Source organism: Limulus polyphemus, unplaced genomic scaffold, assembly GCF_000517525.1.
Source record: "Limulus polyphemus unplaced genomic scaffold, Limulus_polyphemus-2.1.2 Scaffold100, whole genome shotgun sequence".
NCBI classification, from domain to species: domain Eukaryota; kingdom Metazoa; phylum Arthropoda; class Merostomata; order Xiphosura; family Limulidae; genus Limulus; species Limulus polyphemus.
In genome coordinates, this window is record NW_013665710.1 from 1,083,377 (window position 1) to 1,095,258 (window position 11,882).

The 11,882-nt window shown below is 33.5% G+C and overlaps 1 protein-coding gene across 1 annotated transcript in view; it reads left to right on the forward strand.

The window, feature by feature from the left end:
• The window catches only part of LOC111088663 (adhesion G protein-coupled receptor L2-like), a 44,637-nt gene that overhangs the window by 4,889 nt on the left and 27,866 nt on the right, over positions 1 to 11,882 (forward strand). The window contains exons 3-5 of the mRNA XM_022399397.1: positions 42 to 312; positions 1,627 to 1,760; positions 3,639 to 3,742. Of these exons, the coding sequence (XP_022255105.1) occupies positions 42 to 312; positions 1,627 to 1,760; positions 3,639 to 3,742 (509 nt within the window). The remainder of the gene's footprint in view (positions 1 to 41; positions 313 to 1,626; positions 1,761 to 3,638; positions 3,743 to 11,882) is intronic.

The following is an 11,882-nucleotide window of genomic DNA, read 5'->3' on the forward strand; positions in this document are numbered from 1 at the left end:
CTTTGCCCTAACGTTATTTAGAAATTTGTTTTTCATTGTAGCAGGTATCTGGACCAGCGGCTTTAGGTCTCCAGTTCGTGAAGCAGGAATACCCTACGAGAAACGTCAGTGGCTTAGCGGCGGCCACATTGAAGACTGGTTGACAAATTCATCGGAGAATTCAATAGAAGGAATACAAAGCGAATTAGGATTATCATATCTATATTTTACAACCACTGGTGTAACCCAATATAGTGTTAACTTTGATCCTGTAAATGAAACACACTCAGTGATTTGTGAGTTTCATTTTCTTGAGAAAACAACAACCTCCAGGTAACATTCTGTTTACCAATCTTGTAAGATGAAAAAATATTAATCTATATTTGTTATTTTCTGTGAGTTTATCCACAGTATTTAATCTTAAGTTTTCAAGAATTCGTTTTTTTTAAATCAAGTGTTAAAACATATTAGAATTACTATTTTAAGTATCCGCCATGTTATATATTTTCCATCTTTAATACAGTATCGTCTTCAAGATATAACGATTACAAGGACAAAAGTATTTTTCTTCATTGCATTTATGTTGTTGTTTTCGAACTAATAAGTTAAGTGTAATCCTCGTATTATTTCATCTTTCTGTTCAGTTTTATCTCAAACTAAACAGTGTAGACACTGAACGTTTTCTTAGTAGTGCCTATCCATTGAACTTAAAACGTTAAGTGCGGAACACGTGGCGATTTTAAAAGTTTACGAGGTATTTTACAATCTACCACGCCACCTACACAAATGTATTTGTCTATAAGTCTTTCAATCTACCACGTCACCTACACAAATGTACTTCTCTATAAGTCTTTCAATCTACCACGTCACTGTACACTAATACCCCTCTCTAGAAGTATTTCAATCTACCACGTCACTGTACACTAATACCCTTCTCTATCAGCAAAAAGAAAATTAGTAACCACATTTTTATTCTATGTTAAACTTACGTTATTTCATTTTTTCCTTTGACAACAATAATTACAAAGCTGCTTGTTTCTTTAAAGCAGAGCCACATTGAGATTATTTGACGTGTCCACCGCGGGAAATCGATCCCCGGATTTTAGCATTGTAAGTCTAAAGACTTAACGCTATCTCACCGGGAGACTAATAATCATGTGTCTACTGACCTTACGTAAATAATTTGGTTGTTCGTTTTTCTTCAACAACATATAAAAACTCTCATTTGCCCCTTTTTGGCGGTAAAATACACAACTAAACCACATAAATTCCTTTTACTTCTCTTCGATAACAAAACTAGGTTACCACATCATCAACCAATTTTCTTCTCCCTGTCGAAAAGAAACAAATCTAGACCAGTGTTTCTCAGTCAGATTTGCCAGACGACCCCCACGTCCGGGCTTTGGTCGTCGCGATCCCCCCTGGAAATCTGTTCGCGTCCCTTTGAAGGTCGCGACCCACCGTTTGAGAAACACTGATCTAGACTGTGCTACATAATCTCTATCACAACTAGAGTATACGAGTTTAAACGCGTTATTTACTTTAATATTTAATAATCGTAAGATTGAAGGTATACAGGTGCATACCATGAATCAAAGTTGTGAAAGAATAAAAATATCTAACTCAAATATATAATTTTATACTTAGTGTTTCACCCAGCTCAACTCCCAAACCACAAATTCCTGGGAAGTACTGTAAAGGACGGTTTCAAAGAGAAGTTAATTGGCCTGACACACCTATAGGAAAGACATCTCTACAGCCTTGTCCACGCGGAGCAAGAGGCGAGTTATATTTCACCTCATTGTTATATCTTCTCAAATTACTTTCTTTCTTATGACTAATGAAAAGTTTTTTCATTGAACTGCTTGATAAATTTAATACCCTGCTCTTGTTTTCTTATTCAAATTCTTTTATTTCCTTCATTCAAATTTTATACACGGTGATTCTATTTCTTCTAGTTCTATCACTGAGCTACTACATTCGGTTTTTGTTGTTCTTCTAGTTCCCTTACTAAACTTCTATACTCATTTCTTCTTCTTATACTTCCAATTTCTTCGCATAGTTTCTACACACATTCTATCTTCTACTTTTCTCACTATTTTACTACACACATATATATCTTCTTCTTCTTCCAATTCCTTCGCATAGTTACTATTTTTCAAGCTCTGTTAGAGATACAATTTTAAGCATTTGTTGTTTAAAATATTTCTTCTTCATATTTCTCCAAGTTACTTTTTTTTTACCTTGTTTATGTGTCAAGCATACAAATATACTAAGTAAATAGTTTGACTTAGAATTATGTGCCTTCTATTGAATGGTACGCATATATATATATATATATATAGAGAGAGAGAGAGAGAGTCTTAGGCGTTTACAATAATTCCACCAACTATCTTTTCTTCTTTATAGTTTTCACGTAGTAAACACGTATAGTTTTCCTCTTGCTTAGAGACAGATTTATCCGTAGTTCTAGCTGCTTCAAATGTCACACAATTCGTTCCCTCTAACTGTCTAATGGTATTTATTTTCTTGTTTTATTGTCATTAATCACAGTTTCTGTTACATTCTCCTCCCATAGTTACAACACAGAACACTGTCGTAGGAAGCATTTTCTGAGTGGTCAGACCATTACCACGTAGCTATTTCTATGAGATGTCTGGGGGCATGTTCCCCCAGAATTTCTTTTTTAAATTTAATGCTATGAGATTGAATCTCGAGCCATTTTAATTACGAATACTGCATACGTACAACGTAATGTAATGATGTAAAAGAAACAAGTTTTAATACATAAGTTGTAACTATACATGACATGAAAAAAGTGGTTAGGCTGCTTCCTACGACCCTGAAAGATATATTTTCTTCTGAATAAAACAATTATTCTGCGTTTATTTAAATAACACATAGCCACGTTGGATTTCTGTCTTGATTAAGAAAATCAAATATTTTTTACAACAATTCCAAAAATTCATAATTAGCTTGTGTATGACAAATAAAACAAAGGTAATGCTCAAGTATTCACACATTTTAAAGTTTATTAAATGATTACTTAAAATGCGCTGTGAATTGTAGTTTATATAAAAAGTTTCAAAGTTGTTGTTTTTAGCCGCTGCACAGCGACTCATAGAATGGCTCAAATTTTTAGCTCATATCTCCGTTATCTCTTGACCGATTTGAGATCTAATTACAGTTTGGACTTAGGAGATCAAACCCTTTCGATTGATGCATTTAACCACGCCCATGGTCTCATAGATTAATTTACCCTAATCCTTCCTAAAAGAATTTCAATTTGAGGATAGGCTGGTAGAGAACCTGATGAGTAATAAAATCGAATCGGGTATACGCGCACCCCACGCTTTGTATTGCTGGCGCACAAAGATACAGCTAATAAAAAGTGAGAAAAGGTCTCATAGATTAATCTACTCTAATCTTGGTTAAAAGAATTTCAAGTGCCACGGCCATTAAGGATTCCTTCTTGTTTATCTTTTATATTCAGGTAACTAAAACAACCATACAGTATGTAAATATTTGCACCTGAAGTTTTGACATATTTAAAGAATATTTAAGCTAAACGAACATAAAACGTTATAATTTTGTCATTGCTTCACCACAACCATCTTAACTATTTCCCAAAAGATAAACATGCTTTCATTTTTTAATAGGAAATGCAACATGGTTTTGTGACCCTAAAACAAATGATTTTTATCCATCTTTGCCTTCCTTCAAGCACTGTAAACAACGATGGCTCGAAGATCTTGAAAATGAGGTAAGAGTAAATAGTTACTAGCTAACCAGTACGGTGTGAAGATAGGGAGACTTGTTTTGTTTGTTTGTTTTGCTTTTGTGTAATAAGTAAGTTAGTCAATGGGTTAAAGTTCTTTTACCTTGTGTTAGACATGGTAAGAAATATGCCGTATTTATTTACCACAAATTCAAGTACATTGTACGTGTTTGAGCCAAGAACAAGGCTGTATAACGTTACACAAGTAAAACTAATTTACTTCAAACACCTCTTTTTATCCACATAGAGATAAGTAGATTAAAATATGACCGAAAAGGAATTAAGGTGGTGAGTGAAATTGTTTGCTTCCGGTTCCCAATAGAAAAGTATCGTAAAATTGTTATCCGTTTTTAAAGTGCATGTGTTACAAGAACGAGTAGAATGAAGTACAAACAAAGTTTTGGTCAATATATTATTCTATGAAGCTTTCATTTTTCAATTCAAAGTTTACGTTTATTGCTTAGGATTTCATATAAATTTTGCATCTATTTTCTCTTTAGAATTTCATAATTGAGCGCTTATATTCTTATGCTGAAAGTGGTTTATAATATTACTCTTTTTTTCATGATGTAGCAAATGTACTGTGTTGTTTTGAGTTACTTTATAAAACATTGAGCTGTTCCACAAAATTATAGGAAATAGTTAAATGTATACCAATGGCACTTTAATTTTTTATATGTGTAACAGATATCAGAAAAGGGCTAATAGCCGAAATGACATCTTTGGTTATGTAAAATAGTAGAATCCCTTTATTTTTGCTTCAAAACCCCATCAGTTTTAGAAGTAGACAATACATATACTACTATTTCTGTTTAAAAAATATTCCAAGAACTGGCGAATGTATATATATATATATACACATATGAGTCTACAAAATGTTTTTCATTATAACCCTAAAAAAATAAAGAATTATATTATTAAATCATAAAATTCCATAAGAACGCATTATGTTTAGATTCTGAAAGTAAGTACATTAAACAAAAAATATTCAAAAGAAGACAAGTTTTGCATGATGCAAACTTTAGGTTTAGCATCCATTTGAAGATTGTGTTCTCTTGACCCAGCATGAAAGGACGCTGAAGTCTTAGTACCTAAAGTTAAATGTAATAGTCAGTATAAGGAGTTTGATGTCACTTTTATCAACATCCTATTAGTTTCGCAAGTCCCAGTAACTTTTCTTCTATCTCTAGGAAGTTGACTATTAGCCTCCCTCTGTACATGTTCTTATTACTTCTTTTATAAACACTATGGAAGATGAGCTTGATCTGACTCATAATCAACTATACGTATGGTAGAAAGCTCTGTCAAAGGTTTTTCTTCCCAATTTCTACCTACATTGAGAGTCAGCATATCAACTATGTCGATGTATAATCTAAGTTCAGTAAAACATGTTGCAGATAGTGAATGTGACTTGCTCAAGTCTTGCCAGAAAGAATGAGACATTTGTCCAATTTAACAAATTTTCATACAAGCCCTGTATTTTTAAATATTTTAGTATGAATATGGTAGTGGCAAGGCATATGGCTTATCCCTCTGATTCCAGACTGACCTTTTTGGCATCTGTTACTGTCTGTTATCACCCACTTTGGATAACTGTTGGTCATCATGTTTACGAGCTATAAGTGAATATTTCATCATAAAAATGTTACAGTTGCTTCCATAACGCTGTAAACACGCATATTTTCAACCATAAATGAAAGATTCACTGCATATCCAAAATCATTTTAAAATTACAACATAAAATGAGAGATTTTCCTGGGTTGATTAGCCTGAATCCCTCGAAAAAAATTGCTTAAATGTTACTAGAATTTTGATATTGTATCTACTAAAAGCTATTAGTTAGGGTTGACCTCCAGTAATGGAAATAATGAGTATGTTTTAACTTCTCGACTTTGCCAGCTGGAAGCCTATATACAAATTTCCATCTGCAGAGTCGCTTTTATACCCTCCATCTATTTTGATCCGAATCTCCCAGATTGATTTAATATAGTTAACTCACACCTGCATATTATGCTTAGCTTCTCATGTATGGAAATATTATTGTTTTCAGTGTTCTATCATTCTGCTTAACGTTACATAAAGTCTTATCATGTTGCCGAGAGTAGCTTAGTAGTTAACGTGTCGGGCTACAAATCGAAGAATCCGAGGTTGCTTTCAGGTATTTGTACGTTATAAAGGTGACTAAGCTTTATTGGCGGCGGGTACTTCTATTTGGCTGCTTTCCAGTAGTTTTAAATTATACATGATTTCAAGGAGTTTCTAGCGTAAGGTATTAGCGCACGTGCATATAAGGTGCCATCCAGGTTGAAAGTTCCAACTTCTTATCCTGTTTCAGCTGTATTCTAAGTTATTTCAGAACACAGTCTATGCTGAAATAGATATAGACGCAGAACATGTCTGTATGTGTTATGTGTCCACAATATAGCATTGACACCCATTCAAGGTAAACTGTTCCCACAAAAACGTAATTTGTTTGGACAAGTGTTTGTGTTATACATTTTCGAATATCATAGAGTCGGTGGACTCTGTATGTAGGATGGTCAAGATACTCAGTAGGCATAATACAAATATGCAGCTAAAAATCAACAATGACGGAGAGTTTACTTTAAAAGATGATTGTCACTCACTTTCGTTTGTCTCTCTACCCAACAAGCCCAAAAACAATGTAAGAAACCATCGCTAAGCTACCAAATCAAAAAGTGACCAACCCACCAAATTGTTCATCTTTCTTCTTCTTGTTTCAGACGATATAACTCTACAATTACTTTATCACTAACGTTCGTTTAAATCTAAATCCACTCTATGTGTTTCTGGTCAATGAACGATGTCATCGCTTAGTCGTAATAACTAGTAGTAATGTAAAGAAATCACAATTCGAGTGTAAACGATGTTATCATTACTCCTTGAAGTTAGCTTTCTTATAAACATTTGATGTTCCTTCAAAAAGCTTATGTACAGGGTGAAACAGGAATTACCAGTCAATAATAGATGAACATTAGATGACTGCAACATGTAGAATACTCAATGCTTTGTACGCTATACAATCGGTGTCTTTAGGGAGCCAGCCCCTATATTAGGTATGAAGTGAAAGAGTAAAAATAAAATCAATATACATAATATTAAATTTTATTACAAACATTCAAAGAATACACTAACATTTAATCAGGAGAGAAAACGTCAAAAAACAAGTAATAAAAAACATTTTGTAAATGTAAAATGATGTAATACGAGAAAAAATGCAAACAAGAATATAGGAATTATACAGCTATACATAGATTATCTCTCTATGACTCTCATTATTAAAATGTAATGTTGCACTTTAAAATGCATACTTGACTTTGATATAACTGCAGTTGGAAGTTATATATTCCTGACTGTTGATATGCAGTTTGTTTATCATAATATCACGGTCATGTCAGTGTAGGCATCAATGTAGTGTAACTAAGAGCCTAGGACTTACCTACAAGGAAAACTAAGTTGAGTCAAAACATGTCTTAATTATATTAGACTATTAAAGACTCTCGCTACGAGGTTGGTGAAATTGACCGACCTCGTAACCATTTTGTACTCATTACATTAAATTTTGATATAGAAAGTCATGTAACTATGATCTATGTATAGCTGTATTATCCCTATATTTTTGTTTGCATTATTTGTGGCGCTGCCTTCCGTACATCATTTTGCATTCACAAAATGTTTTTATTACTTGTAAGCTATATACTTGGGAGAGCTATTTAAAAACAAAACATAATTTAATTCCAATAGACCAACCACATCATATTACAGCCAACAAACATACATCAGTGGTGTTGACCATGTGGACAACAAGAAGCAATTTCTTGCAAATAATATCTATTAAATACAATGCACTCCCCATAGTTTCAAAGACAGTTATTATACAATTTCATTAAAATGTAGAAGTGATGATCTGTGAATCCAATTGCTTATATTTGCCTTGAAAATATCAGTTCTTTGAAAATATATTTTCACACAAAGCTCAATGAGAAAGTCTATAAAATGAAAGTCATATGATGCTAGATCAGGACATGTGCCAATAATGGCCTCATACTCCATTGTTCAAAGTCTATGTAGGCAAATATCTTTATTAGTTTCGGAGTTGCTCACAATATATATATATTAGATATAAAAATATTTCTCAGGCTTGCCCACCCCCAGTACACAACGACAAGCTTGAAGGCTTATAATGCTAAAATCCCTTTCCGATACCCGTGGTGGGCATAGCAAAGGTAGCCAATTGGCAGATTTGTGCTTAACTACAAACACACACCAAGACAGGCCTGGGCCTCCGTAAAACCCATAAACGTTCTTTATGTTGTATTGATATCACTCCAGATAAGTGAATTATTCTCTTGGTAACAATGTACATGACCTTCTCAATCTCATTCAGGTTTTTCATCCACAATTCCATCTAAGGTGGAGATAAAGATGCCTACAAAACCATAGATATGCATCATTGACTTCGCATTCCAAACATTGCAGCCTCTGTTTGTGAAGAGGGTTCCCTCACACCCATGGGTTATCTCAGTTTTATTAGTTTTCTATGTCAATAAATTTATCTAAAAGCATATCCTCTTGATTGTTCAAGGCCATTTGTATTGAGAAATATAGATTTAGCTGTGTGGTAATCTTTATCAGATTGTTAAATGGAGATTAGTGAAATTCGTATAACAATTACAGGAGCGTGAGACCTGGAAGAGTATATGTAATTTTTCCAAAGTACGAGATCAATAACAACAACTACAAAAAGAAATTTATTATAACGATGCACATATCTAAAAATATAGACAAAAAACGTCGCACTTAATAAATGAACATTAGTACAACAAACCACTGGATATAAAAATATTTGTTACTAGAAATAAGATTGGAGTGAGCTGGTCGTCTACATAGAAAGAGAATAAATAAAGCATAGCACTTTTGGTACACACTTCATCTGTTTGTAGCAAAATTACAAATCCTCCAAAAACTCTATAAACTCTCGTAACTTAAAAACTTCACATTTCAGAAATATAAACAACCAACAAAGAATAATCTAATTCAGACCAATTACAACTTAAAGGGTGGAACCCAACTATGTTACTTTTGTACCTTTTTGTGGTAGTTGAAGAAGAGGGTGAGAAAATGAAAAAAGGGTGACCCAAGTGATACTGAAATAGCATTATATTTGATTGCCACTGCAATAAAGCCAACACCAAAAACTCAAAAATTACAAATTATTCATGCATGAGTATATGAATTGTAGGATGGAGAAGTTTTGCAGATAAATGGCTAAAGGTACAACCAACTCTAAAGGTACAACCAACTCTAATTATCTTAAATTTAGCTTGGCTGTTTATTCGATATTTGGTTAAACCATAGTTTAAGTTCTCTGAGCGTAGTCTCTCAACATTCAAATTGTTGCTATAATAAGTGTTCTAACGAAACTATGCTCAATTGACTTACACAAATATCTTGTGGTATTTAATTAATTAAATTAATAGATCACTTAAACCCCAAATATTCATTATTGCAGATATAAATGTATTTTGCTACATGGTTCGGCCATATTTGTTTAGGCCGTCATAAAACAGAATGAAAGTAAATGAGACAAAGTAAAAATAAGCAAAAAAAAAAAACATTTCAATAGAACGTAGTACATGTCCATTTTAAAATAACGTTTTATTTCAAGAATCAATAAATATGACAAACAACTTAAAAGAAATGCCCTCCATTTCTACCAAACACCCCGGCTTCAACCCCCTTTCGAGGGTCCCGAGCATCACAGTATACAAAACCAATCAAAACTTACAGCAACCGAAAATAATGCAAGACTACAACAGTATAGTAGAACTTACATTGTTCTATTATATTTCTGCAGTCCCAAATTACCTGTTATATTTTGTAGTTTCTTGTTTTTTTTGGGTGCTGTCATATTTTATGTTTGTTATGAATTTCGCGCAAAGCTACACGAGGGCTATCTGCGCTACCGTCTCTAATTTAGCAGTGTAAGACTAGAGGGAAGGCAGCTAGTCATCATCACCCACCGCCAAATCTTGGGCTACTCTTTTACTAACGAATAGTAGGATCGACCGTCACATTATAACACCCCCACGGCTGAAAGGGCCAGCATGTTTGGTGTGATGGAGATTCGAATCCGCGGCCCGCAGATTGTGAGTCGAGAGCCCTAACCACCTGGCCATGCCGGGCCACATATTTTATGTATACTGTTTTATATTTATTTTGAATATTTTATCTTATATATAATATATATATGTATGATATGTATATATATTTCTCGTGTTTTTTAATTCAAATAGAACGTTAATTTAAAACTTACGTATCTAAAGTAAAATAACGTAAAAATGGCAAACTGAGAAAACCAGAGTTCAAATTAGTAAGATAGGTAGTGATACACTGCTATTAGGTTTATTCTCTATTATAAAATTTGACTTATAAAAGAAAGAGAAGAAAAAAAACCCGAAGAGCAGGCATGCCGGTTCAAGCCCATAACTTTCTACATCTAAATCTACCCTGTACAAACATTTCTAATGAAACAGAAATATAGAAATAAAATACGTACAAATTATTGTGGATGAATAACTGGAGTGATAAGTAAAAACTTTTATCGTGAAGTTAGTGTTCTAGTCTATATAATATATAGTATATATACGAACAGCATAATAAAACCAAATGTGGCTAGATTAAAAAATGCTGCTACTAAACGGAATATTCCCTCAGAACTATCCCCCCCCCCAACAGTAAACTTACCTAACCTACATTTCTCAACGTTAGAATCTTAAAGAAAGTGTAAATTCTCCAGGTGTTTTCTAATCCTAGAGAATTATGTACACCAAGAAACATGCGCTACTGAAACAAATACGCAAGTGATTAACTTAGGGTCGAGGAAACCTCCAATGAAGACCAAATCAACCAAATAGGGAAGCGGCCTTAAGAAATTTAAGAACAGCATTAGTAACACCAAGTACAAAGTCTAATGATACACAAAGAGGTTAACGATAAAAACAGAACACAAAAGAAACGCATATTGAATAGTTCACAGAGAAGTCTTGTAGAAGGAACAATATGCGATCAATTCAGATTGGCTAAAATACCAGCACCGTGATATCCGTGGCTTAGTTCTCATTATAATTTCCGCTTGTTGTTGGTTCAAATAAATATTTATGTATTGTTTATATATAGTACACAAAAATTTGGCTACGTTTTAGTTAATGTGTAGTATATTTGGTTAGCTGATGACCTTGACCCCCAGTGAGACATCGGTAAGTTTAGAATCTGGGGTTCAAATCCCCCGGGGTGAAGCCAGCAGATTGCTCAATGTGGCTTTGTTCTAAAAGAAACAAAAGCTGATGACCCTGGTGTTTAACGCTGGTACGTTAAAACGTCACCATGACCGAGCTTCAAGCTGTGGTCCAAAATGTAACGTTGGAAACAAATATATAAATAACGAGACATAAGTTCCTTACAACACTAAAAATGCAATGATAATAAAATTCTACATTACTCAAGTAATAAGACTATCGTTTTGTTTTGATAAAATTTCAACAGTAAACACAAAATCATCTGCTTTTTTTCTACCCCCCCCACCCCCCGGCATAGTGGTATGGCTGTAGACTTACAACGCTAGACACCGAGTTTCGATACCCGTGGTGGGCAGAGTACAAATAGTCTATTGTTTATATTTGTGCTTAAATTACAAACGAAGAAGTTTTTCTACAGTGCGCCCCCAATCTTACAAACTAACAAATATAAACGGAAAAATGCAAATATGAAGAATATTATTATTTTATATTTGTATAGATAATAGATAGATGATTTCAAATAACTTGGATAAAATCAAATAAAGTCCTGAGTAAGCAGGATATATAATAACCAAATAAAGAAAAAATTTTCAAAAAGTGAAATAAATGTAAGGATGGCTAATATCAATCCTTCAAAGCAATGCAAATAAGATAGCAGGGTTTGCATTTGCAGCACATCTACATAATAGCACAAGTACACAGTATAGTAAAATGTTAACAGACAAAAATAGGATGTCTTAAACTCAATTGTGATTGAATAGTTATATATATATTGCTGTATGTTTATTCTTGCCTGTGCTATTATG